Genomic DNA, 26,074 nt, shown 5'->3' with positions numbered 1-26,074 from the left:
CATTTGTAACATACGGAAAGTATCGTCCATATTGATATCTATTGAAAAAAAGCAGAGCACGACACTTGGTTGACTTTGGGTTGGTAATGGTAAACGCCACGGACATGTCGTGTCCATCCGGGACGTCCAGGAAGACACTTGCCTCAGATATCCCCGTTGATGGAGAGCCAGCTAGTCAGTCGGTGTCGTCGAAGCGTGATCAAAACCAATCTAGAGTCCGCCTTCGTTGTATGTGCCACGAACAGATTTCAAAGTTAAATTAGGATTGAAACTAGCATTTCTAGCTACTTTCTAGTTGATTTTTTATTCATTATCACCAATTACTGTTGCGTTTAAGATGTCAGGGACCTTGCGTCGCCAGCTTCATCGCGTCCTGGGTTGTCCTGAAGAATGAGGATAATATATTAGTGTTTCTGAGAGTAGCGTTATTGAAATGGATTGTAATATTCCCAACGGTATAGCTGGCGTCTTCGAGGTAGGATGAAAGAAGATTTCCATTAAGATAAACCGGGAATCAGGTCCCGTACAATGATTACATATCGCGTTGGCCTTTTTGAATCTTCTTAAACTCGGAGACTCTAAGAAGGTTTTTAATATCATCAACTTCATCCTCAGGCACCCGTGGGCCATTGCTGAGTGTCGGCACGATAGATTGCCATGCTGTAAACCGATCGCCGATAATGGCCGGTAGCCGATCGATGGTCAGGGCAGTAATACCACTAGCCAATGTTCAACTCCGGTTACACCGACGTCAGTCCATTTTTGAAGTCGGCAAGATTGAATTGAAGTTAGCTCACGCTTGCAGCTCAATATGGGAACAGTTTACTACTACATCGTCATTATTCATAATTGATTTTTTGAACAAATAAATTCCTGTTCAATCAAGATAGTGTGTTGAAAAACGTTTCGACCGAATATAGGACTGAAAGATATAAAGCTTTCACCAATCATGATGATGTTGAGTAAATCACTTCTCTGCCAGTCTCTGTTTACGCCGCAGATCTGCCCTTACTACTTGGGGCACCCCGGTCGCATTGAACCTTAATTCTAAGATTTTAGAAGGGCATTGGACTACTCGTGGTTCATGCTACACCTAAGCATTGCAACCAACGGTATATGCAATATGCAGGATCGGAGCAGTTGTACCAACACCCAAATTGGAATGTAGTGCCCAATTTGGAAAGCGAGAGGGCTAACCGCACAGGGCTAGGGCGAAGCGGGCACACGTGACCAACCCCTGGCAAGGCTTGTTTTGTCCTTGTTTTGACTTTTTGTCGCAAGTCCGAAACTGACATCAATAGCGATAGTGACGTATAGCAGTACTGCTTCAGCTGTGACTGCTCAATTCGACACGACCGTGTCGCACGTTGTGTTTATGCTCCCACTCGTATCGGTTGACTACTGACAACACGTTACACAGGGACCTCACAGGAGACGATCGCGAAATAAGGATAATCAAGAGCTGGCCCGTCCTCGATCGATGTAACCACTGCGATTTGACCGCCCAGTCCATCGTCATTTCTCGCTCCTCCACACGGCAGCGATGCGCATAGCCCACCACAGCACACTACGACCCTTCCGTGCTAGTCTGCGCGTCCTTGTAGCTATTCCGGGCGTACCGAGAGCGGATTGCTCAGTGCAGATGCAGGGCAGCACAACACATGGAGGCTCGACGATGTGTACGGAGCGGCGGCGCTCGTGCAGATGGCAATCTCGGACTGCCATCCTGCAGCGCAGACTCGCATCATGATCCATCTGTTCTATCCTGATCAGCAGAACTCTCCTTGCTCAGGGGGGTGGGGAGCATCCGCTAGTGCTGCGAGGACCCAACTAAGACTGTTCCGTCCAGGCTACCAGGCACTACCAGCACTAGCCGCCCTGCGCGACATCTCGTTGGCCGCTTAGCGTTCGTTTCAGGGGCTGCCTCTGTCAACATCAACAGGAAAGGGACTGGCCACAGACTGGCGGCCAGATCTTTGTCCTTGCCTTCCTTGCCTGCGGTTCCTCTGTTTTGCTGTTTTGCTGTTTTGTTATGATCGTTATTATTGTTCCTCCATAGTCTTAATTCTAATAATATTCCGTGCAACAAAGCAGGTGCGCGAGCCGTCGCGCTGTCTTGGCTGTTACTCACCTGCGACTGTGGTCGTTCCTTGTTTGACTCGGAGCGTCCTTTGTCACACCAGCCTCGAGTATCGACTCGCTGCGCAAAGCGATCAAGGTGTGTATCAGATTCCACTCTGCCACGCTTTCCTGCCCAGAAACCATACTCATCATCATACATCTGACTCTTACTGATCCAACTCGCGTCTAGACGGACCCCATCGCAGTGATCGTCGCAGACTAAGAACCCGCCTTGGGGCGATGACCATCGCCTACATTATTACGACGACGACGAAGCGTCCGCGGCCCGCAACGCTTCCTGACAGATACTCGCAGCTATTCGACTTCGTTCTTCCTCTATCTTGCTGTCGGATGGCAAGCGACTATTGGAACTAACTCCATCGACTGAAATCTGTCCGACAGACATCTACCGCATGCGCAGACGCATACTTGATTGTTGTTAATAATTGATGGTGTGTTGTTGTTCTCAGGGGTATCGGCGTGGAAGACGCCGCCATGGCGAACGAAATGGATTTCGCTGGCATACTGCCTACAATTAAATGCTCCAACTGTGGCAAAAACGTGGAGATCTCTGCGATGGGCGAGCATGATTGCCACCCCACCCAAGAACGTATGCGCCTTTGTTTTAACCTTTTGTACAAGTACTTGCTGACGCGACACCACGAATACAGCAGAGCCGCGCCCCGCTCCCTCTAATGGATTCAAAAAACCAGGACCTCCCCCAATAGATCCTGCCGTTGCGAGTACGTCTACAAACCGAACCCGAGGAAGGAAGATGTTATTGACCAAATTTTAGATCGACCTTTCTTAACACCGGACTATGGCAGTCCGTCGAGCAGCCTGGGTAGTCACCCAGTCACACCACGCTTCTCTCCTCTACGCAGCCAGCCTTCTCCGCTGTCACCTGTACCTTTATCTCCTGATTCCGCAAGCGATGACGGTAATTTATATGTCAACGACCATGTTACTATCAGTCCTCATCCAGCCTCCACTATCCGTGCCGCATTGAGTCCAACAGTGGCTCCCTCACCGTTACGCTCAGCTGTGCTCTCGCAGGTGCCGACAATAAACAGCGACTCGGCGGTGACGGATGTCTCCGATAGCTCGCACAGTCGATCGCCATCAATCGAAAGCAGAAGCACATATAGAACATCGGTGTCAAGCAGGCGCTATCGCGACTCATCCTCGACATATGCCTCTAAATCTCCTCGAAGACCGTCTTTAAGCGGCGCACGCAGCCCGAGAAATTTCATGGACGAGGTGCCGCCAGTGCCTACGGGGCCATTAACTACTTTTAGACCGAATTCATCACTAAGCGTCGCCGACTCAACAATATCTAGCAGCCCGCCGATAGAGAGAAAGGCGGGATATAGTGGGTTTGACTTTGGCTTAACCGATGAGCCGCAAAGCATGGAACACGGCAGGGCAGATTCACCAGAAGCAACCACACTAATACGATCGCAAACCATGCCGGTGATGAGTGGAGAAGACAACCTTGATGTTGACCACAACCCGTTGACAAGGTGGCCGTCGCAGCCATCCCCAACGGTGCCAGGGCGACCGCCTTTGCCCAGACAGATTGAAAATCCAGCACGTCAAGGGCTTTCAGGAAACAATAAAGCAGGCGCAAACGGGTCAGAATATGTTAGGGGCCTAGGACTAGATAACAGTGCTTATCATAATACTGTGGCGTCGACTTCATCGACAGAATCATCGCATTCGGACATAGGGAGTGGTAGCTCGTTATCTAGCCCTCCATCAGATATTGAACGGAAACCGGCAGATTTGAGCGAGATTGATTCAATGTTACACGATCTGGAATTAGACCAGACCCGTGATACTAAACCACCGGCAATAGATAATAAACCGGATCTCGAGCCCTTGCAGGAAGAACCGCCGTCGCCAAAAGCCAGCACTCCGCTCCGGGAAAAGACGTCGCAAGAACTCATCGGTGAGCGAATCTCGCGTCCACCTACCGCTGGAGGCCAAAAGCGCCGTTGTCGGGGTTGCGGACAGGGAATAACAGGGAAATCGGTCTCATCAGCCGATGGCCGTCTAACAGGACGATATCACAAAGCCTGTTTTGTCTGCTTTACGTGTCGATCACCTTTTCAGACTGCTGATTTCTACGTGCTTGATGATCACCCATATTGCGCCCAGCATTACCACGAACTAAATGGCTCGACCTGCGGCACCTGTCGTCAAGGAATCGAAGGCCAATATCTAGAAAGCCAGGGTCCTGGTAGCAACCACCAGAAATTCCACCCAGACTGCTTGACCTGCCGCACATGTCGCGTCGTGCTCCGCGGCGATTACTTCGAGTGGAATGGCTCGGTGTACTGTGAGCGAGACGCGCGACGGGCCGCTGCAGTCTCCCAGCCCCCGATGCCGCCAATGCCACCTGGTGGCCCCGGTAGAAAAAGGCCAACAATGCCTTCGTCGCCGCTCGCTGGGCCCCCGGGCTATCCACCAGGTAATCGGCCTCCACCTGCAGGATTTAGAGGACCGCCGCCGCCGGGCTATCGCGGCCGAGGTGCTCCCCCGATGATGCCACGAGGTCCGCCGGGACCCCGAGGCATGGGCCGGTCTCCTCCCATGCCTCCGCCAAGCCAGGGAGGATTATCGCCGGGGGGGCCAGCTGGGGGATCACCTGGCGGAGCTCGACGATTCCCTGAACGGAGAACAACGAAATTGATGATGATGTGATCATCAAGTTGACGCTACATGCATGCATACCACGCTCGCTCGATTTCCCATTCATCTACTTTCCATCTTACATCTTTCAGCCATTGCTTCTTGTCGATACCTCTTTACTTTTATTTCTATTCACATTCTATTCTACTTCAGCCTTGGTCTTGCTCCTATACCCCTTCTGAGCCGGACACTCGTTACTTTCTGAGCTTGATATCATCCATCATCATTCACATATTTTCTACATCTATACTCCATATATGTTTTTGGTCGTGTTTAACCATACCATGAAACTGATAATGTTAACTTCTAGTCCCCTCGCTTTTTCCCACGATTTCTTTCTTGTACCAGCCTTGGTCATCCATCTATTCACTTCACATACTACAATACATATCAATGTCGGTTCGCTTCTCATCCTGTACTATACTATACTATTATCATCCTGGATCTTTGATCAGATCTATGCTCTAGAGCAGTAGTTAGTTACCTTCTAACTAATCAGAATTCAATGAGACTGAAGAATCACGTTCATCATAATCTAACAATACACACTCCCTTGGCCACCACGCCTTTACAACCCTAAATTAAATCCTCACCTCCCCCTTCCCCAAATGACTCGGATTATCATCTACCACAATCCTTCTCGTCCTCGCCGAGGGACTGATGTACTTAACCACCCACCCAAACACCACCACCAGCACGGCCACGCCCACAAGCCGTACATGATCCACCACCGTCAACCGATCCTTCCGCCGCCACTTCTCCTCCTCACGCGCATCCCACTCGTCACATATCCGGCGAAACGCCGCCGGATCGTCCGTCAACACAGCATCGACCCCGTGTCGAATCGACCAGCGCATATCCCGCGCCGAATTCACCGTCCAGGCAAACACCAGCCGGGAGGCGGCGTGCACATCATCAATAAAACGAAACCCGAGCGGCGATTGCATTGCCATCAGCAATGTGTTGAAGGATATATCCTCCGGCACGCATTTGAGCACTCTGCGCGCACTGAGTGGGTTGATGCAGATGAGCGCGATGTGGAACGCCGGTAGGTATTCGGCGCAGAGAGGGAAGTATGTAGGCTAGCTTATTATTAGCTTTATCGAGCTGTTACTGTTTGTAAGGAGAGAGCCCTGACCGCCCAACAGCCCAGGATAATCCGATCAGACCACGGCCGCGACGAACCAGGCGGGACGGAGGCTAGGGTCTCTGCGATTTTGTGGATCATTGTTTTCGCATCGTTATTCCGCTAGACAGGTGACTATTAGATGGTCTCAGACATATATGTATTTGTTAGTGACGAACCTTGATATCGAGCAGAACCCACGCATGCTCTGCACACGGTGAATTAAGAAAATCAAGCAAATCACTCAGACGGGGAAGCTTTTCGTGCGGCTGCTTGGTTGTGCGCAGTGTACTGAGATACTCCCAGTCGCAGTCGATAATCAACTTGTCCACGCCAAAACACCGCTTGAGTGATGGGTCCTAAGTCTATCAATACAATATACACACACACACACACAAAACAAAACAATTGACAATACACATGTATGGATAGGATGGTACCGTACATGCGAGATAACCACAACGCCGTCCCGCGACAGCTGCAGATCTGTCTCGATGCCGTGGCTTCCGACATCGATAGCGCCCTGGAACGCAGCCAGGGAATTCTCAGGGTACAGCTTCTTGTACCCGCGATGAGCGACGGTTTGCGGGAGCGGGGAGCTGCCGTCTTTGGCGAATAGAGAGGTTTTGAAGCGGTTGTCTGGATATATTTAGTATTAGCAAGTTGTAGGGTATTGGCATTGCGGAAGGGGTAGGTAGGTAGGGTAGGTACGTACTCTTCTCCGGAACGGGCGGAGACGCCGTCGAGCGCGTTGAGTCGCTGGAATCGCGGTTCATTGTGGCTAGAGAGGGTGGGTGTAGTGTAATAAGTGAATGTATTGGGAGTAATGATGAAGAAAAAATGGGTTGTGAATAAGAATTCGAGAGCCAGCTCGTAATGATTTACTTCGGAGTTAGCGGAAGAGCGGGGTTAGCACGCTTGCTGTCGAGCAGGCAGTAAGAATGGGTAAGATAAAGCTGACGGCAATAATAATCTATTCAGCATCTGTAATTCGTGTTTTATAGAAAGTACTCCTCTAAGCCAAGGTGTATCAGCCTCGTAATCTTTGTCCGTATGTCGCAACAGTATGCAGTGGGTCCAAATAATCTGATGTCATCGTCCTGGTACCTTTTTTCCCCTCGGTACCAGCACACTGACCCCTTTAAGCAGTGACCAGCAGCAAGACGTATGCGATCACAGGGCCGGGGCATTTATACATCGGATTAGATTTATCAAAGATATCTTCAAGTGTTGATTTTACGTATCCACTAGTGAAGCAAAATTTTACCTAGTATTAATTACTCGACTCCACGGGTATATATTTTGTATATGAAATTGATAGGGAATTACAAAAACCAGCGAAACTCGTCTAAACTCGGCCCATCACGCAGCCGCTCCGTCGGCACATCCCTGGCATCAATCACCCTGCCCGCCTTACGATTCCGCTTCGCATTATCAAACCACATATATAATCCCAGCAGTGCGGCAATCAGCGCACCGGCACCACCAAACGAGGCAATAGTCACCAGGGCGGGCATGTACTTGGGCTTGTCCTTGCTGCGGAAGACATTACTCGAAACCAGACCCATCAGATTGGCCAACGGCACGCCGATACTGGTGAGTAACACGCGCTGTCCCTCGTCGGCGATGTTGTTGTTGAACCAGGTACTCAGTAGCACGGACGGCGCGGAGGTGCCCCATGTCATCATGAAGCAGGCGTAGTAGGCCAGATGAATCTGGGCATTGACATCGTTGATAGCCGCGTAGATGACGAACCCGATCAGCGTGAAAAGGAAACCAAGCACGATGAAAGGGGAGCGCAGGCGGACGGCGTCGGACGAGAAGGCGAGGACGAGCAGCATTACGGCGCCAGTGACGTTGGGGGCGACGGTGTAGAGGTTTGTTTTGACGGTAGAATAGCCCAGACGAGAGACGATTTGTGGCAGGAACAGCGCGACGCCTTGCAAAGGCACACCGAGACAGATCTCAATTGCCAGAAAGGCGTATGTGGTGGGTCGTTTCATAATACCAAAGGCATGGCGCAGGTTAAACTCTTCGTTGACAACGGCAGAAGAATCAACCTGGATACGGTGAAAAGCAAGCTTTTTTTCCTCCTCGGACAAGAAATTTGCTTCCTGCGGGCTCTTGGGCAGGTAGAAAAACGCAAACACCGAGAAGCACACGGTGAAGGAGCCCTCAATGAGAAACAGATACTGCCAGCCGTACAGCGATGAGTTTTTAATCTGAAACACCCCAAATGCCAACAAGCCGGAAAACGCATTGGCAATATTAGACGCAGCATAAAAGATGGCCAAGCGCCGAGCCAGCTCTCCACGGCGGTAGAAGGTAGTCTGGTAGTAGATCACAAGCGGAAAAAAGGCCGCCTCGGACATACCCAGGAACCAGCGCAGCGCAAACAGGCCCGAGAAATTGGTGACTGACGCAGAAAGCAGTGTGAACACGCCGAAACTGAACATCATGACTCCGATGACTTTGGCCGGGCTGAACCGCTTGCCGAGCATGGCGATTGGCGGGGCAAAGACAACAAAGGGGATGAAGAAGATGGAGAGGAGTAGATTATACTGATCTCCGGTCATGCCAAGGTCTGCAAATCAGTACACACAACTATTTTACATTGTTTTTGAGATCACATACTATCATTCAATCCATTCGTTTCCGCATTTCCCAAATTACCCTTGTCGAGTGCGTTGCAGAGATCTAGATACTCTCGATTAGCAGGTCTTCAACACTATCAGATTGTGATTTAGCATACACATGAAAGCCAGGATTGGCAGCAGCCGAAAGTCGAATTTGCGACACAAGGCACGCTCGGCCTTGTGGTCGACGACGCGGGCGACGTCGTGCAGAGGGTCGAGAGTGCCGATGCCTGTGGACTCGTTGGTGATAGCTTTGATGGTGGCATCCTTGCCGGCGTCGTGTTCGAGATCAGCCATTGTACCCTCTTACCAGTTGAACACACAACTTCCAGCTGAATGAAGATGGATGACAGGAGCAAGCAAGAGGGAAGGGATGTCAATTTAAAACGACGATCGCAGCACAGGCCACACCAACCACATAGGCTGCGCACCTGCGATTAGAATGGCACAGCATTATGCTTATCTGGAATGTCCTGCTATGTAGTGTGGGGAGAGCTGTGATAAAGCGATCATACTAGGGTTGCATCGCGTGGGGGTGCAGGTCCAATTGCAATCCCTATGACGATTGACATAACAGTAACTCACAGGCAAGTTATATAGTAGTAGAAAGGTTAGGTAATTGAGAGTCCGAGCCTGGTTACATCGACAGCATGCAGTAAGCACTTGGCACGGACGGCAGGAAGTAAAAGAGGAAGAATAACAAGGCAAAAGAATACATATGTTTATAAGGACACCCGCAGCAAGGGTGGGATGCTGCGCGGGCTGCCCGGTCCACCGCAAACGGCGATAAGCTTACATCAATTGCACCCCCACGTCCTACTGCATGTTTATTATGCGGGGTATCATCTACTTAACTTAATCCTGAATACTCTCTAAAATCTGACTGAGATAGATCACTTCCCTCTTCCGGCCAATACTTGTATAGAGATACAATATGGATGAATGGTTAATATAATATGTTGATGAATAGCTCAACAGAAACATGTATATTTCAAGATGCAAATAAACACCTCCCGCCTGACGAAAATCTCAAGCGGGAGACTTAACGAGGGCGAAACGGATAAAGATGAGCGGTACTTCGAAATCGTGATTGACGTCACCAGCTGGTAGGATCTCCTGCTCAACCTCTTGCCGCTAACTGGAATGGAGTATTGGAGGATGAACTCAGCCTGAGTGCTGTGAGCCGGGTTGATAATAATATTCTCGGCCACTTGGGGGTGCGGTATGGGACGGTATATACAAGGGTGCATGATGTTGGGGCCGCAGGGGATAAGGAAGGGCGGCAGAAGGGGGTTGAGAGGAGGTTGGTGGAAGGAGGTGCTCCGCTGCGATATGCCGAGGATGGCGCGACGCTGGCGAAGTTTTTAAGAACATTTGCACCCGAATGTGACTGGCTTTCAGGCCATGGCGGAGGCGTTTCAAATGGAAATATTCCATGTTTAGAGATGGAGTAGCTGGGTATGACTAACAATCATATAATCTAGGGATTCACTGCATAATGTGATGAAGACGCTAAGTATAAATAACATGCACTACCTAATTATACACGAAATACACGAAATACACTCAATAATGAAGCTAGCCAGCATCTCAACTTGTCTGTACAGATAGATGTCCCAAGGCCAACAACGTCATGAGATGGCCCTTACAAAAAGACAAATGACGCACCAAACAGAGTAGACAGTGCCACAATGACACTGCAAAACAACGGCGCAAAGGTCATTTCTGGAGCACGAAGTCCGGCAGCCGCTCCCTTGGAGCTAGTCGAGGTCGAGGTAGCAGCTGCTCCTGTGGCAGAGCCCGATCCAGGAGTGGCTGTGGAAGAGGAGGCAGTACCCTTGTTTTGACTGCCCGAGCCGACGAAACCAGGGCCCTTGCCGGCACCTTCGGACATGAATTTCTTGGCAGGGGCTGGGATAGCTGGGAGAGCATCGTTGGAGACATCCCAGTTGGGTGGGTCGGAAGCAGGGCAGCCACTGGCACCACCGGTAGAGTTGTAGCCACCATCACCCTTGGGTGGGGGTGTCTTCTCCAGAGCGTTCTTCAACTCCGTGTAGTCGTCCTTTTCAGTGACGGAGTCGCCGTCAATGTTTACCAGGCCATAGTTGCTGCCTTCTTCGGAGTACTCGTAGACGAGGCCACCAGAGTAGACAGCGGTCATCTGGGTGCTGTACAGAGAGCTGACTTCTTGGAATTGACGCTTGTTGGTATTGCAGCCATATTCAGACAGGAACAGAGGAAGACCGTAGCCGGTAAAATTCTTCACCTTCTGGTCCCAGCCAGAAATGGTGAACGAGGAAGGATCGCACCAGGAATAGTCGTTAAAGGCGAAGAAGTCGCTGCGTTCGTCGTCGGTACCGCAGTTCATATATTCGGCCATTTGCAGACGGTTGGTGTCAACATCAGCCTGGTTATGATTAGCCTGGTATATTAAGAAATGAAGATTAACATACAGCAGAGTATCCAACAGGAACAGAACGCAGGTTACGAAGGCGGAGGAACTGGCGGATATCACGAGTGACAGCCTTCACATACGGTGCGGCTTTGGATGAGGGACCATCGTTGATTACTTCATTGCCTGAAAAGAAGGCAAGCGTGTTGGGGTACTTGGCAAACATTTCGACGGTGGCAAAGACATTCTGCAAGTAGACGTCGTTGTAGGAGGTCTCGGGGTCCGCACGGTTCAAGGAGTACTTGGGAGTGTTGACATCGAGGACTACGTAGATGTTGGCATCGGCCAGGGCGTTCATGCAGTCATCATGGTCGGCAGAGTTGTCGACTGAGTAGACACGGACGGTGTTGAGGCCCAGGTCGGTGAACTTCTGAATGTCTCGTTTGCAGGTGGACGCATCGGCCAGCGGGTCGACGAGCTTGGATGAGCCGCCGGGCTGATAGTCGACGCCGCGAATGTAGAAACGGTTGTCGCCCTGGAAGAAGGCGTTTCCCTTGGTGGTTATGGGAACAGGGCTGTCACGGGCCTGCAGATGCTGGGGTGCAGCTGCAGCCAGGGAGGCGGCAGCCAGCGAGGCGAGAATAGCTTTCATAGTGTAGATGTGTAGCGAATGTAGGCGTCTGTATGCAAGCACGAAAGATTGGTGTGATTACAAGTGAGTAGACTGAATTTTCGGGTAGAATGGATATTAAAAGGGAGATAGTATAGAGCGAGATGTCGAAGTACGCGAGACACGCAACGAGGGACGTGAAAGAATGATGGAGAAGGAATGACAAGAAAGAATGAATGACAAGAGTCGTTGACTCAGAATGTGCAAGAAGAGGTAAGAGGGAAGGAGGTGAGGGACAAGTGAAGAGGCAGGAGGTCGCCCGTCAAGTAGCCACGGCCTGCCATTGTTCCTGCCTCTCCTGACGATCCAGCGATCCACTTGCAGTCGCGATCCGTGCCTGCTCTTTCCTTCTGTGTGTATTACTATTATGTAGTGTCTGACTTGGCCTGGGGCAGTGCGGCCGGGGCCTGGCCGACGCTCCACCCAGCCTGGCCCACTGTTGAAAGGGTGACCAACCACAGTGGTGCCAGCAGGGCGCCACACACATCCCTGCATGACCACCGACTGGAGTTCAGAGCTCTTACTGGCCGCTGGAAATGGGCGGTGGAGCGATCTGCTGCCAGATAAACAAGCGCCCGTCGATCCTTGTATCAGGACGTTTATGAACACAGGATAGGATATGCACATCCGATAATCCCATTGCTGATGATATAATATACCATAATTAACTATTCGTACTGAAATAATCTTTCGTTGTTGAGCAATGAGCCACCATGTCTCGTGGTGGCGAGACGCCGGCCAAGAATGCGCATCCTCGTACCTCCGAGACACAAAGCACATGGATGGGTCAAAGTGTGGTGCGACTGGGTCGGCCTTGTTTCACATCGCGCTCGCTCGTCCTCCATTTATTTGCTTTTCTTGCGTCAAATGAATTTTCTCCATAACTTACTTCTTATGTTATTGGTATTGCCTGATGATTTTATAATTTGTATGCTAAAATCGCGCAACGCAATTCAATTGGCAATGGCACTGGCCTCTCCCTATCCCAGGACTAACAGTGATCGGCCAGGGGTCACCCAATAAGAATCGCAATGCGGCAGGGGCTGCTTGTATTGCATCATCGATTGACAACCGTCCCTTTCCTTTGAAACATTCCGAGATGATGTGTGACAGCTGTTGTGACGATAATACCCTCTCTGATCATTTAAATCTGATCTATTCACTGTCAAGCTGCTACGTGTATAAATTATTGAATTATTGGTCTTGAATTTTACTTTGTTTTCACACGAGTCTTGCCCTATTAAAATTGCATAATTGATGTCATATGTTTGCCTGGGGTACTCGGTCACGTGCAGAGCAACCACTCTTTGTGTTATATCTTCTTCCTGTTCTTGCTCCTTAAGTCAGTCGATCATCTCAATTAGTTATCTATGAAAGCAGCTACATTCTCCATCGCTCCTAGGTTCTGGTCAAGGTTCAGAGAAGGTACTTGGTAACAAACCGCACAATCCTTTCCATCAAGTCCTCAACGCTCTTCCTCTTCTGAAAGAAATGCCCCTCGCCGCGATAGGCTGCAAACTCAAAGGGTAATCCGACCTCGTCTAGCGCTCGTCTAAAGCCTTCAGCCTGTGAGACTGGCACACGTACATCGTCGGTGCCGTGAAGCAACAGCATTGGCGGGATCCGTCCGTCACGCGCTGCGTCACGGAACTCCCATATCGCTGAGCCTGTGCGGGTACGAATATCACTCTTGTGTATGTTCCACGGTGCCCCGCCCGCCATGCTGGCTTCCTTATATCCTATATCGGATGTCATGGTCATTGTGTCCCAATCAGTGACTCCTGCACAGGCGATGGCGGCTTGGAAGCGCCATCCCAGCCCGTGTGTGCCGTTGCGCACCGACATGAGATAAGACAGAAAGCCTCCTTGGGATTTGCCAGCCACAATGAGCCGCGAGGGGTCCGCTAGATTCTGTGTGATGGCATACTGCGTCATGGCCACGATGTCTGGCTCGTCGTAGATGCCCATACCACCCCGCGCATAGTTTGCGAAACGTTCCCCTCGACCGCTACTACCGCGGTAGTTAGGAACGAGGATTGCGAACCCTTCGTGCAAAAGCCGCGGCATGAAGAATTGATCTAGAAAGTTGAACGAGTCTGTAACGCGATAGTACGGACCCCCATGAATGAGGACAACGGTTGGAAGCGCTTTAGCTGTCACCTTCGCTGCCGTGAGGAACATGCCCTCTAGCTTTTCAGTGCCGTCTAGCGTCTGGCACTCGATGAATGTACACGTTCCGCAGTCCCTTGTCCACGCCTTGCCGTGGTTAGATACTTGGACAGAATCTCCTCCTGGTGAGGCGCTAAATACTTCTGGTGGTCGACTGACGCTACCCTGGGCGAACACCAATCTTGTCCTCCCAGCCTTATCCGGCTTAGCATCGAAACTCAGGATACACTTCGTTGCACTGTAAAGAACCGTGGAATTAAGTAAGCGTAGTTGATCCTCCATGCCATGTTCGACATGGACCAGGATGTCGCCACCAACTTTGCGAAGTCCCGCAGCACAATCATCATCGCCGTGAGCCACTTTGGCAACGGTTTTATCCTTGCTGAGCAAATTGACCGCGTAAACCGACCGTGACGAATCGCCGTCTGCCAGTGTACTGAAGGCAATGAAGTACAGATTCTCACCAACAAAAATAAGATCGGACAACTCCCGGGGAATATGGCAGACTTCACGAGCATCCGCGCCAGTTCCTGCGATCTCGATGGTGTAGATGGTGGCACCATGAAGAACCTCGCTCTCGATATGCGGAGAACGATGTGTGACAAAAGCGATTTGGCTTCCATCCTCACTCCATGAAAAATCAACCACATGTGACTCGTCTGAAATTAGAACACGGATACTACCACTTTCAACGTCGAGGAGACGCAAGTTGGCATAATCCCAGTCCTGATCCCACACGTCAACGACATCATTTACTTCCTTCTCAGCGGCAGCCAGGAAAGCGATTTGCTTGCCATCTGGACTGAACTCGAATTTTGAGATAGTCTTCTTATTCGTTGGCGGAGTCAATGCCTTTGGTTCTCCCTGGCCATCTGGCCGGCACGTATACAAAGCGCATGAATCTCCCCGGTTTCCGCGGTCAGATAGAAAGGCAATGAACTCGCCGTCTGGTGACCACTGTGGCGCGTAGTCATTGAACGAACCGTTGGTCAACATGCGTGCCGACTTGGCCGTCTCCGTGTTCCCGATCCAGATGGACGAACCTTGGTCTGCCGTTCGCCATTTTGCTTTTGCGGAGTATACAACTGACTCGGCACCTGGAGAGAGTCTTAGGCCAGTTGGAAATTCAAGATCGAGGAGTTCTTGTGCGAAGCTCATGATTGTAAGCGAACGCGGGGTGGGAGGTGGGGATGTGGCACTGATAACGCAGAAAACAAGTGATGCCGTCTACATGCACGGAATTTAGCTTGAAGGGGCTAGATACTTCAACCCAAGAATTTGGCCACTGCTTTAGGCGAAAATCTACACTTGAGGAAATTTTTGGTGTCAATAGGGATTATTATAGACATCAATATATAGGCAGCAAAATTGCCGGGCTGCTGGTAGAGCTGCAGCCTAGTATTCTAACAAGCCTGCTTCGGGCAAGAGAACTATGGCGTGATTTATGTTCCGTGACACTAATTTTCGCGTGGACTTCAATATAATACCATAGGAAGGCTTGTCAGGTACTCTATAGCGGAGCCGCACATGTATGAAATTTATTGGTACTTATAATTACAAGAATAACACACATCTTTTCTCTACATTGAACTCTTATGATATATTTATTCCGGTATACGACCGTACCGAGCTCATAGGCGAATATCTGGACCTAGATTAGCAACCACAGCTTCCCTTGGTACAGGCCACAACTCCAACGCTTTCCCTGCTTTCTCAACAACCCTCTCACGATTTTATCTCCTTCGAACACTAAACCTCATCAATGCAGGCGTTCAAGCAAGTAAACTTGTTAACGGAGACGATGTTGATTCGGCATTTGCACTGCCATGAAGACATAGTGCATGTATACGATATGATTCTTTGCGTTGGCTCCCTAGTCAAGGGTTAAGGTTGGGTACGGCGGACAAAACTAGCTTTAGGGTTAATCTACGACCCCGTCAGGTCGACGTCATGAACAAGCAAAGAGAAAAGAGTTAGGTACTAAGTATAAAGACACCAGGAATCCACAGCTGCTAAGGTAATTACGTACTCATACAATCTTAATAAACGAAATGCTAAGAGCTCAGAATACCCCCCAATCAGATGAACTCTTGCCAGCTGTTTACTAAAATAACTAGAATTTTTTTCTAGTATACGATATCCTCTATATCTTCTTATCACAGTTTATAATTAATTTATACTGGCTTAGGACGGAAAGCCATACGTTCTATTTAGTTACCATTGGTCTGGTGCTCGAAGAGCAAAGAAGCTTAGGCTATACCTTTGCTGCCATTTCGGTATTCGTATCCGTTGAGGATATGGCGTACTACGATAGTGAATGTGAGGCGCATGCAGCGCTGAAGGTGATCGCCAAGCCGCTGGTCTAGGGCTTCTCCAAGATGGTTTACTTCCAGAACGTCGTCGCGTAGATATTGCTTGAGGATGTCATCCGAAGGTGATATTCGTGGCTGTTACGAATACTCTGTATTTTCAAGAGGATAGTTTGGCTTTATAAAGTTTGAAGTTAAAATTAAATTTTGATTGATAATATACTCATTTTCGCTCATTCTCTTCACGTGGGTATGAATAAGGCTTGGAGCTTGTTCAAATATAACTGTGGAAAGAGGCATCTGCGGCAACATAGTCTGGTATAATGTATATGCGTTCTTGAGAAACTGACTCTCCTCGCTGTTAGACAGTTTAATCGGAGCTTTTACCCCTTGGGTTTGTTCCAGGAGGCTTCCTTGTGTCTCAGGCTCCTCCCCGCCGACCGTACCTGGACCCAGAAGATACCCCTCGGCCAAAATCCTATGTCTTAACTGCGTGCGAATGTCCGAAATGACTTCCATTGCCCGACACAACATCCTACACCTAGGAAGCATGGGTCACCATTGCAGTCATTGCTGACGTAGACTTGAACGTGAAAGCTTCCATCGTAATTTGATGAATTAGCAGAATTCACAGGGTCGCGCGTGTTGATGGCAGTACAACCCCATCCCACTGAGTCTCCAAAATCAGCTGGTGATTCGCCATTGCAATTGTTAGACTCATAGAAGAAAAGTGACCAATAGCTAGCAAACGCGGAAGGAAGAAGGCTCATGCCAACCACTAGCTTGGGGATTGTAGTTGTCTTGCCCCCGTTGCAAATACCCACCACCATCATCACGTATCCGCCTATCAACACGACGTTTCTTGAGTTTGGAGGGACAGATGATCCAAGCCCGACCACTATAACCAGCACCATCTCACCTTCTCCAAGTACGCTCCCTTTTTTATCGGATTATCTCTTCCCTATCTAACATTGGACAGTAACTACCACCGAAATTAACTACTGGAACATCAATATCACCTCCTTTGGTTCTTCCGGCACCACCGTCCCTATTACAGTCCTCGTCTCCTCAAGTATCCAACCAACTCCTTTCCCGATCACCTTGCCGGACAATGGAATCACAAGCACCTTCTATCCTCCTCCCTTTCCTTTCGTAACCAGTTCAGCGACCCAGAATAACCCGACAGTGACCGTCTCGAAGGGAAAGCCTGGATCGACCTACAAACATAACTGCGGCCACCACTGCGATATATTCTGCGGCGGTCCCTGCCGCTTTAATTGTCCCCCATATCTGAACTACAATGGAATCAGTCCACCAGTAATCCCCGGTCCACCCGGTCCACCCCCGGGACCGGGTCAACCTTCGTCGCAGTCGCAGTCTAGCTCTGATTATACGACAACCACAACGTCCGAGTGCATGAATTATTGTACAACAACGAGCTCGACATCGACGGCTTGCTCATCGACTTGCTCCAGTATTGTCGCCTGCGAACCAAACCCGACGGATGGAGGGGTGGTTTTCGGTATGTCTAACCCCGGTTCCTTCTCAATGAATATTCCTTGAACAGGCAAAAGGAGAAAAGAAGAAAAGACTAATAAAGTCCAGCACCAATGATTGCCGCCGCTCAGGACACATGGGTCCCGTGGGATGGTAATACGAACGCAGACTTCATTGTGTACACTTCAATGTTAAACCTGATGGATTCCATATTGCCTCTTCCAATCACCTCAGCATCACCAACCTCAGCATCATCAACGCAAAGTTCCACCGCACCAACCCCAACATTTACCTATGCGCTGTGGTCGCAATACTATACCCAAGACGAATGTGTTGACGCGCATTGCCACCCTGAGACCTATCTTTACAATTTATTTGCAATGACGGAGAACCTCGCCGATGCGTGTAATCCGAAGCACCAAACTGAGATGCAGGATGGCAATACCGGACTGTATGACGGAACCCCGACAACCAACATGAAATTCAATAACGGCGTCTGTGGAGGCCCCGGCCCGTACTGGTGCAATCAGACCTCCGGTACCACGACCTGGGCTTGTGCGAACTTGAGTGGTGGAGACGTTGGCTCCTGTTGGCCACAAAGTGAAAATGCGGATCAGATTCCAGCGTATTGCGGCGACTATACCTATGAATTGTCCCTTTACTGTGAAGGCCCTTGGAATTGTGACTCGTAACAAGCCCACAGATTGTGTGTGGTTCCCGTGGAAGACTTTCATATGTGTAGAAATTTCAATTTCCTTCAATCTATGTCACAAGCTCAGGTTGGTCCACGATTGATCTTCCAGTCACCACTCCCGTGTGGCGAACCAGCAGTGGAATTGATGTGTAGGCACATGTGGGGATCAAAAAGAGTATCCCAGTAATAAACTAGAGAGCAAAAATCTAAGATCGAAGGCGAATTCACCCGGTGAAAATGGCTATTGGGTGGGCAAAGTCAGAGATTTCATCGTAGGTAGGGGGTTGAAACCCGATGGTATCAATTTCATTTTCCTCCTCCCGGGCCATGAAGTCGCCGACAAAGTTTGCTCAGTGAGCGATCTTGATCTCTCAGATATTCGCTTGGTGAGTGATCCTCCATCGTCGCACTTATTTGTTATATAACTTATGGCGTACCTAGCAAATAAATATGTGCGACGCTAATGCGCGCAGCACAGTGCCGCTTTATGCTCAGCCCAACTCACAGAGGGTAATGGGCAGTCAGAATATAACAAATCATAATATCCATGGAATATCGTTGCCCTATACGCCCTCTCAACCCTGACTTGCTGCTTTAGGTCTAATGTTATGGGTCAGTTTTTGAAAATCCATTAGCCAGCGATGTGCCCGTTTTATTTGCCGATGGATAAAATGGAGCTCTCATCCACGACCTTACAAGGACAAACATCAGAGTTATGGCTTTTATCTCCAGGAATTATATCGAGGCAAATAGAATGCGACAAGCAGCGATTTAAGAGTTATTCAGATTGGACATCCACAGAAGCCCACTCTGGCTACGTACCAACGGAGTGCCGGTTCGCTTATGGAAGACGTTACGTTAGCTACGTAGCTGACGGGGAACCATGCCACATCTAGATGGAGTAGCAGAACGTGTCTGCCTTCCCATCCATATCCAGATCCCGTAACATGCTGCGGCAAAGCATTATAATGGTGATGTAGCATCCGTCCCTGCCTGCTCGATCACAAGATTGCGAACGCCGATCGCATCCTTAGTCAAAATGTGACAACTCAGTGGCCTTGTGCCCCTGTACCTTTCAGATCAGCCTCGAGTTTCGACTTACTTACTGGGCTAGACAAAGTAATTCTATTATAGAGCTTGCTCTAACTTTGATGGATTTCTGCTCGGTATTTGACCTTTTGTAAGTGGCCCCCAGAAACCAGTGTTGCATCCGCCGCCCCAATGGCCCCAGGCCCCCAGCGACTATTTCAGCCACACGGGGATAAGAGAGACAGAAACCCACAATTATTAATATTATTCATTCTCGTCAAATCACTTACACCAGGGTACGATAACCTAACCAGAGTTTATTATGTCAAACTCGCTCTAACAAAATTACAATAGCGAAACAGGGGCAGACCAGCCCTACCGATATAGATGATTATTAGGCGCCTACTTTACCTTCCCAAACAAGTGGATCTCGGGACAGAGAAGGAGAGATGGTGAGCATGACGGAGCAGGGCTTAAAATAAGCAATGACACCTTGGCACAGCCTGCTTGGGATAGTTTAGACCGCGAGAGTCTATAAAAGCTTACACGGCAAACCATGACACCTTGGAGAGCTTATGGCCCTACCTTATAGCCCTAACTCGGACGTAACATTACTGAACTGAATAGCCCTTCCTATATGGAGCTTGGTGTGTATAAGAAGAACCCATGCCGTCCCCTTGATCAGCTTGAAGATGTTTTCTCGGTCTCCTTCTCTGTCAAGACTCGCTCCTTGGCACTAAACCTATCATGAAATACTCCTTCACCACCGCAGGCCTCATGGCCCTAGTGTACGGCTCTGCCGTCACCGTCACTGCCGCCCTCCCATTAGATAGCACCTCCTCCAAGGCTGTGCACATCCTCGAGGTCAACCGTGACTGGGATGGCATGCGCGCCAACATAGCCCGCAAGCTTTCTCAGAAGGACAGTTTAGAGAAGCGCCAGAACTACGGCCCCTATAACCTCGACTACGCCAACTACTGGTTCGCGAACATCACGGCCGGTGGCGAGCCTGCCTCCGTCCTGCTGGACACTGGATCAGCAGACCTGTGGCTCGTCAACCCTGCTGCTAGTTCAGATGCCACTAACGGCGTGCAGACCTGGGATCCCACCACAGCTCAGGGCACGACGCAGATGGACGGGTACACCTTCAACATCGGCTACGGAGAGGGTGGCAACGGTGTAAGTGGAAATGTCTACCAGACCAACGTCTGCATAGGTGAGGCCTGCACCACCATGGCTGTCGGTTCCGCAACCACCGATCAGGGGCTCGGCAATTTCCCCCGTTCGGGTATCCTGGGTATGGCCTTCCAGGGCGGCAACAGTGTCAGCCCCAACAAGCAAAACACCTTCATGGAGTCACTTGAGGGCTCACTCAGCTCACCCGTCTTCGTCACCAAGTTCACCCCGGAGGGCAGCACCAGCCAGATCGCCTTCGGCTCCAACCCTTTCTCCTACGTGGCGCCCTTGCAGGAGATCCAGGTCGATAGCTCCTCGACGGCCACTTACCCCTACTCATGGTCCTACACCGGCGTGCAGTATTCCAAGGACGGACAGTCCCTAGGCACGTTTGATGTTGTCTTTGACAGTGGCGGTCCCATGACCTCTGCCGCGGAAGCTATCGTCCGTGGATATTATAATGGTGTGAGCGGTGCTAATGATGTCAACGGTGATGCCTCGAGCTGGACTGTACCCTGCGGAACTCAGCTGCCTGACTTGACCCTGACCTTGGGCAGTGCTACGCTCGTCATCCCCGGCGAGAGGTTCTATAACGGCAACACGGCCACGTCTGGTGACTGCACTGTTTGGTTTGTTAAGGAGAACTCGCCTTCTCGCGGTGTCATTGGTGATCCATTCTTCTGCCAGCATGTTGTCGTCTTTGACCAGCAAGCTTCCACCATCTCATGGGGCAACCAGTCATAAGCTGACTGGACTGTGGAAGGTTGCACTTTGAAGTTTCTACTTTGTACATATTTTGATCACATTACAGAAATTAGCGTGAGAGCTAAGAAAATGGACAGGAGCACTACAGGATTCACAAGGCGTAACTTACGAGCTGACAGAAGCTGAAACAGAGCCAGAGTAGGAAGAAAGCCTAGTACAGAATCGTATTTGATTAGACTTCGTGACGGTTGTGGCAAGCATACTATATGAGAGTAGTAGAGAGGATTCACCATCCTCAAATATTCTAATCTTTTGGCGCAGAGGCTTCCTGTTTGCGAATACTCCCGTTACACGGTCGTGACAATATTTATAAATTGTATAAGCATCCAGTCATGCTTCCACTACCTGTCGGTGGTTCTCTATTTAATCTAGCAGTTGAGTAAATGCGATATCTCTATAGCCGGGTCAAAGAGTTACTTTTGTTCAAACATTAGATAAGTTTAGCAAGATATAGAGAGAGGAAAGGCGATTACCTGTCGCTGGCGTTAGAGTGAGGCTCTATATGTTATTATGTCTACCAAAAGATGAATACAAGGCAAAGAATCAGAGGTGGTGAATTAGCAATCTCCATCTCAGTTCCATCTGTCTCTTCTGGTACGATTCAATAAATTTGCATTTGAAATTTTTTTTAATCTTTTTTTGTCGAGGAAAAAGCTAAAATGAAAAATAAAATGTTTACTCCGACCCCGAACTCCGACCCCGATCGATCACGTATATAGCAACTAGATCTCAAAGTTTGAGCTTCCCTATAAAAGGTACCACATATCTCTATCTGAACGCTGAATTCATCTCTCTGTTTTCTACTTTTCTCATTATTTCAGCGATGTCTGCAGAATACAAGTTTGAAGGCTGGGTCGCTAGTGATAATCTGTCCGTTCGAGGGCAGATGGTATGGGGCGAATTCGAGCCAAAGAAATGGGAGGAACATGATGTCGATATTGAAATAATTTGCTGCGGCGTGTGTGGCTCTGATATCCATACATTAGCGTCAGGCTGGGAGCCAACACTATACCGTAAGTACTGTATACTGCTCGTTGGGTAGCGAGAAATCGTGGTTGTTCTCACAAAAAATAGCATGCGTGGTTGGACATGAGATCGTTGGCAAGGCTGTTCGTGTTGGCAAAGATGTTAAGAACATCAAAGTTGGTGACCGCGTTGGAGTGGGAGCCCAAGCAGGAAGTTGCTTGAAGCCAAGTTGCGCGGATTGCTCTGCTGGCCAAGAGGCCTACTGCAATGGCCCCGAATCAGTCAACACTTACGGGTCGGTCTATCCTGACAACAAGGGAACGTCATACGGTGGATATTCGACATACAATCGCACACACAACCATTTTGTTTTCAAGATCCCAGACGCTCTGGCCTCAACCGACGCCGCTCCGATGCTCTGTGGGGGTGTGACTGTTTACTCTCCTCTAAAAGAAAACGGCTGCGGGCCTGGGAAGAGAGTCGGTGTTATTGGTATTGGCGGCTTAGGCCATTTTGCCTTGCTGTTTGCGAAAGCCCTCGGAGCTGATGAGGTAGTTGGCATCTCGAGAAAGGCAGAAAAGAAAGGCGATGCTCTCAAGCTAGGCGCAGATCGATATATAGCAACAGACGACGACGAGGACTGGGCTAATCGCAATGTCCGAACCCTAGACTTGATCATTTCTACTGTTTCAAGCGAGCACATGCCTCTTGAAAAGTATCTAGGACTACTTAAAATTAAGGGATCATACATTCAAGTTGGGTAAGTCCCCGAGGTCCTCTCTTTTCTCAAGGTATTTTGCGCTAAATATTTCACTCAGTGTTCCAGATGGTGGGAAACTTCCCCCAGTGAGTGCCTTTACACTCATTGACAACGGTATCAAAATCGGTGGTAGCGCAATCGGCTCGCCACAGGAGATTGAAGAGATGCTGCAGTTTGCAGCTGATAAGAACATCAAGCCTTGGGTCGAGTAGTGGCCAATGAAGGATGCCAATCAAGTCATCCAAGACTTGCAAGAGGGAAAGCCACGCTATAGATATGTTTTGGTGAATGGCACGTGAAATCAATAGGGTAGACGATGGGTAAAGTAGCAATCTTTGATGACAGATTTCCAGCCTCTTTCAAAAACCAATGCATAATGCAAAACCTCACGCACTGATGAAAACGCACCCCCTCATGCACTTAGACAAGGGTGAGAAATCGTCCGATAGAAGCTACCTGCTTTCTTGGCCTTTTCACTCCTTTTTGGATATAAAAAGAGGACCTGTGAATAAAATAGCTCTTTTCTGTCACCGAGTCTTATTAACCAACTAAAGTGTTGATGGTGGTGGCAAATTGTTTCCCGCTTGTGGCCGACATGCATGGACATGGTAATTAAACGTTATAGTAGTTTCCCGCGGAATTTTGTAATGACCCCAATTGGATCACTATGGATGTTTATCTGTGCCCCAGGAAAGTTTTACCTTGTTAGGATAAAGTATATTACGCTACGCTTATCTGCGATTTATGTGTGCATAATTGACTTTGGCAAATTGCCTGAGGCCATGAGTGACATAACCTCATAGCAGGGACAGGAACCCCTTGAAGCTGAAGCTGATTGGTACTGGAGCTGAACTTTCGACGGCGGTAGTGTATTCACGTACTCACCCCTAAACTGGCCTTCAATAGACAGGCATCGAGCACTCTTATCTCTCGCCATGTCCCTCAAGTTTATTTAAATCCTTTCCTGCTCCAGGATGTTCGTTCCAATTCACCATTCCCCGCACAACCGTCGGGAAACCAGCACTTCACCATGGCCGCTCTTACAGAGAAGACAGTTGACAGTGAGAAAGTCGCCGCTGAGTCGGGGACAGATTACCATGATATTCAGGTCGCGACGATCATTGGCAACAGCGACCAGCTGAAACGGCACCTGGGCAATCGCCAAATCCAATTGATCGCCATCGGAGGGTCCATTGGGACGGCAGTTTTCGTGACCATCGCGTCTGGTGGTCTGACCAAAGGAGGTCCGGGAAGTTTGTTTATTGCCTACACTATTTACTCGTGTATGATGGGTCTGGTCAATAACTGCATAGCTGAGATGGCGGTGTTCATGCCTATTAGCGGTGCGTTCATCAGAATGGCAGGCCGCTGGGTGGACGAGGCGTTTGGGTTCTGGGCAGGCTGGAACTTTTTCCTCTACGAGGTGCTTCTTATCCCCTTTGAGATCACTGCTCTGAACTTGGTTTTGACGTTCTGGCGAGACGATATTCCAGTAGAAGCCGTGGTGGCTGCTTGTATCGTCCTTTATTTGTAAGCCGCAATTCCTCTTGTTTCCCGTGAGAGGCCAGAGGCTAACGAAGTGGATTCCAGCGTCCTGAATGCTTTTTCGGTTAAGTGGTATGGGGAGGCGGAATTCTGGCTCGCTACAGGGAAAGTGATTCTTATTCTGATCGTCTTCCTCTTCACCTTTATCACTATGGTCGGCGGGAATCCCAAGCACGATGCGTATGGATTCCGCTACTGGAATTCGCCCGGTGCCTTCGCCGAACATATCACCACGGGGCCTTTGGGCCGCTTTGAGGGCTTCTTAGCCGCTGTTTGGAGTGCATCCTTCACGGTTGTGGGTCCAGAATATATATCCATGGTAGCTGGAGAAACAAAATTACCTCGCCGGTATCTAAAGACCGCGTTCAAGACCACCTATGCGCGGTTTGCCTTTTTCTTTATCGGAAGCGCCATCTGCGTCGGTATTGTAATTCCATATAACGACAAGACGCTGTTAGACATCATCAGTGGCTCATCCAGTGGTTCAGGCACCGCAGCAGCGTCTCCATATGTTATTGCTATGGGTAATCTTGGCATTAGCGTGCTACCACACATCACCAACGCGCTGCTGGTGACAAGTATATTCTCTGCCGGGAACGCCTACACCTATTATGGGACTCGTAGTCTCTACAGCCTCTCCCTGCAAGGCCAAGCACCTAAAGTCCTTCGACGTTGTACTGAATCCGGCGTTCCGATCTACTGCTTATTGATCGTGAGCGTCTTCCCATTCCTAGCCTTCCTGAACGTCTCGAGCGGATCTGCCAAGGTTCTAACCTGGCTCATAAACATCATCACCGCCTCCCAGGTAATCGACTACATTATTATCTGTGTGACCTATATCTTCTTCTACCGCGCCCTCCGCGCACAGAATATCGACCGTCGCACCCTCCCGTACTACGGCTACTTCCAGCCATACTCGGCGTGGATCGGTCTCATCTGGATGACAATGGTTGTATTCGTATACGGCTACACGACGTTTTTGCCGGGCAATTGGAGCGTGGGCGACTTCTTCACTTATTACACTATGGTCCTGGTGGCGCCAGTTCTTTTCTTTGGATGGAAGGTTGTCAAGCGCACCAAGTTCATCAAGCCCCATGAGGCGGATCTCATTTGGGACAGGCCTATCATTGACGCTTACGAGGCTTCTTTCACAGAATATGCTCCTGGGTTTTGGACAGAGGTCTTCCAGATGTTTGGCTTCCAGAGGAATCGGATGGAGACACAACAGGCATAAAGCTGCATAGGAGATTGTCAGTGAGTACTTTTAGACAGTGCGTAGCCTAAACAGAAACCTGTGCCTATTCAAGTTGAATTAGATATTTGCCATAAGGTTTCTAAGTAGGATTTCTCCAGCTCTACTCAGTCGCTCGTGAAATTAAATTCAAGGTCGACCCGAATCGGTTAGCATACCGGGAAAGCTGGGATTGTTCCGACTGGCCCTGAAGTGTTCCTCCAACAGCATATCCCTTCTGTCAACCCAGTTTAAACCCAGAAATGAGCCTTTTAAGCACTCTGAACTACATAT

At 49.5% G+C, this 26,074-nt stretch overlaps 11 protein-coding genes across 11 annotated transcripts; 6 read left to right on the top strand and 5 right to left on the bottom strand.

Annotated features, from left to right (window-relative positions):
* Window positions 1–2,616: 2,616 nt before the first annotated feature.
* On the top strand, window positions 2,617–4,827 carry BGW36DRAFT_299262 (uncharacterized protein; the record flags this gene model as incomplete). Its single annotated transcript, XM_046211515.1, has 3 exons — window positions 2,617–2,731; window positions 2,796–2,864; window positions 2,918–4,827. The coding sequence occupies 3 exons, from the start codon at window positions 2,617–2,619 to the stop codon at window positions 4,825–4,827; spliced, it is 2,094 nt and encodes a 697-aa protein (XP_046070009.1).
* A 122-nt stretch (window positions 4,828–4,949) lies between these two features.
* Window positions 4,950–5,343, top strand: BGW36DRAFT_192031 (uncharacterized protein). Its single transcript, XM_046209801.1, has one exon. It carries the CDS (start codon window positions 5,073–5,075, stop codon window positions 5,289–5,291), a length of 219 nt encoding a protein of 72 aa, XP_046070008.1. The 5' UTR covers window positions 4,950–5,072; the 3' UTR covers window positions 5,292–5,343.
* A 532-nt stretch (window positions 5,344–5,875) lies between these two features.
* Window positions 5,876–6,977, bottom strand: BGW36DRAFT_381605 (PLC-like phosphodiesterase). The gene is made up of 4 exons (XM_046216450.1): window positions 6,657–6,977; window positions 6,387–6,580; window positions 6,121–6,300; window positions 5,876–6,064 (listed from the first exon to the last, which is right to left on the bottom strand). The coding sequence occupies exons 1-4, from the start codon at window positions 6,715–6,717 to the stop codon at window positions 5,915–5,917; spliced, it is 585 nt and encodes a 194-aa protein (XP_046070007.1). The 5' UTR covers window positions 6,718–6,977; the 3' UTR covers window positions 5,876–5,914.
* A 188-nt stretch (window positions 6,978–7,165) lies between these two features.
* Window positions 7,166–9,244, bottom strand: BGW36DRAFT_322280 (putative MFS transporter). The gene is made up of 3 exons (XM_046212667.1): window positions 8,694–9,244; window positions 8,576–8,638; window positions 7,166–8,525 (listed from the first exon to the last, which is right to left on the bottom strand). Exons 1-3 carry the CDS (start codon window positions 8,872–8,874, stop codon window positions 7,267–7,269), a joined length of 1,503 nt encoding a protein of 500 aa, XP_046070006.1. The 5' UTR covers window positions 8,875–9,244; the 3' UTR covers window positions 7,166–7,266.
* A 978-nt stretch (window positions 9,245–10,222) lies between these two features.
* BGW36DRAFT_428768 (1,3-beta-glucanosyltransferase Gel1) lies at window positions 10,223–11,621 on the bottom strand (the record flags this gene model as incomplete). The annotated part of the gene is made up of 2 exons (XM_046220600.1): window positions 10,223–10,984; window positions 11,031–11,621. 2 exons carry the CDS (start codon window positions 11,619–11,621, stop codon window positions 10,223–10,225), a joined length of 1,353 nt encoding a protein of 450 aa, XP_046070005.1.
* A 44-nt stretch (window positions 11,622–11,665) lies between these two features.
* On the bottom strand, window positions 11,666–12,245 carry BGW36DRAFT_191994 (uncharacterized protein). The gene has a single exon (XM_046209800.1). It carries the CDS (start codon window positions 12,132–12,134, stop codon window positions 11,718–11,720), a length of 417 nt encoding a protein of 138 aa, XP_046070004.1. The 5' UTR covers window positions 12,135–12,245; the 3' UTR covers window positions 11,666–11,717.
* An 810-nt stretch (window positions 12,246–13,055) lies between these two features.
* Window positions 13,056–15,389, bottom strand: BGW36DRAFT_417806 (putative acylamino-acid-releasing enzyme; the record flags this gene model as incomplete). The annotated part of the gene is made up of 3 exons (XM_046219396.1): window positions 14,807–15,389; window positions 14,492–14,755; window positions 13,056–14,467 (listed from the first exon to the last, which is right to left on the bottom strand). The coding sequence occupies exons 1-3, from the start codon at window positions 14,964–14,966 to the stop codon at window positions 13,056–13,058; spliced, it is 1,836 nt and encodes a 611-aa protein (XP_046070003.1). The 5' UTR covers window positions 14,967–15,389.
* Window positions 15,390–16,885: 1,496 nt separating this feature from the next.
* BGW36DRAFT_462561 (uncharacterized protein) lies at window positions 16,886–18,327 on the top strand (the record flags this gene model as incomplete). Its single annotated transcript, XM_046222175.1, has 3 exons — window positions 16,886–17,045; window positions 17,097–17,639; window positions 17,723–18,327. The coding sequence occupies 3 exons, from the start codon at window positions 16,886–16,888 to the stop codon at window positions 18,304–18,306; spliced, it is 1,287 nt and encodes a 428-aa protein (XP_046070002.1). The 3' UTR covers window positions 18,307–18,327.
* Window positions 18,328–20,329: 2,002 nt separating this feature from the next.
* Window positions 20,330–21,328, top strand: BGW36DRAFT_381598 (aspartic peptidase domain-containing protein). Its single transcript, XM_046216449.1, has one exon. It carries the CDS (start codon window positions 20,469–20,471, stop codon window positions 21,255–21,257), a length of 789 nt encoding a protein of 262 aa, XP_046070001.1. The 5' UTR covers window positions 20,330–20,468; the 3' UTR covers window positions 21,258–21,328.
* Window positions 21,329–21,881: 553 nt separating this feature from the next.
* On the top strand, window positions 21,882–23,501 carry BGW36DRAFT_381597 (mannitol dehydrogenase). Its single transcript, XM_046216448.1, has 2 exons — window positions 21,882–22,291; window positions 22,353–23,501. Exons 1-2 carry the CDS (start codon window positions 22,102–22,104, stop codon window positions 23,006–23,008), a joined length of 846 nt encoding a protein of 281 aa, XP_046070000.1. The 5' UTR covers window positions 21,882–22,101; the 3' UTR covers window positions 23,009–23,501.
* A 533-nt stretch (window positions 23,502–24,034) lies between these two features.
* BGW36DRAFT_298701 (amino acid permease/ SLC12A domain-containing protein) lies at window positions 24,035–25,783 on the top strand (the record flags this gene model as incomplete). The annotated part of the gene is made up of 2 exons (XM_046211458.1): window positions 24,035–24,534; window positions 24,595–25,783. The coding sequence occupies 2 exons, from the start codon at window positions 24,035–24,037 to the stop codon at window positions 25,781–25,783; spliced, it is 1,689 nt and encodes a 562-aa protein (XP_046069999.1).
* Window positions 25,784–26,074: the final 291 nt, after the last annotated feature.

Source organism: Talaromyces proteolyticus (assembly GCF_021365285.1).
Source record: "Talaromyces proteolyticus strain PMI_201 chromosome Unknown BGW36scaffold_8, whole genome shotgun sequence".
NCBI lineage: Eukaryota > Fungi > Ascomycota > Eurotiomycetes > Eurotiales > Trichocomaceae > Talaromyces > Talaromyces proteolyticus.
This window is presented reverse-complemented; position numbering and strand designations above follow the sequence as displayed.

Coding starts and splice junctions, on each gene's coding strand:
- BGW36DRAFT_192031 (XM_046209801.1), top strand. CDS start 5,073: ATGTTTTTGGTCGTGTTTAACCATACCATGAAACTGATAATGTTAACT.
- BGW36DRAFT_381605 (XM_046216450.1), bottom strand. CDS start 6,717: ATGAACCGCGATTCCAGCGACTCAACGCGCTCGACGGCGTCTCCGCCC. Junction 6,301..6,386: donor GCGTTGTGGTTATCTCGCAT/GTACGGTACCAT, acceptor TGATAGACTTAG/GACCCATCACTCAAGCGGTG. Junction 6,065..6,120: donor GGGTTCTGCTCGATATCAAG/GTTCGTCACTAA, acceptor TCACCTGTCTAG/CGGAATAACGATGCGAAAAC.
- BGW36DRAFT_322280 (XM_046212667.1), bottom strand. CDS start 8,874: ATGGCTGATCTCGAACACGACGCCGGCAAGGATGCCACCATCAAAGCT. Junction 8,639..8,693: donor GCCAATCCTGGCTTTCATGT/GTATGCTAAATC, acceptor GAGAGTATCTAG/ATCTCTGCAACGCACTCGAC. Junction 8,526..8,575: donor AACGAATGGATTGAATGATA/GTATGTGATCTC, acceptor ACTGATTTGCAG/ACCTTGGCATGACCGGAGAT.
- BGW36DRAFT_191994 (XM_046209800.1), bottom strand. CDS start 12,134: ATGCAGGGATGTGTGTGGCGCCCTGCTGGCACCACTGTGGTTGGTCAC.
- BGW36DRAFT_381598 (XM_046216449.1), top strand. CDS start 20,469: ATGGACGGGTACACCTTCAACATCGGCTACGGAGAGGGTGGCAACGGT.
- BGW36DRAFT_381597 (XM_046216448.1), top strand. CDS start 22,102: ATGTCTGCAGAATACAAGTTTGAAGGCTGGGTCGCTAGTGATAATCTG. Junction 22,292..22,352: donor CTGGGAGCCAACACTATACC/GTAAGTACTGTA, acceptor CACAAAAAATAG/CATGCGTGGTTGGACATGAG.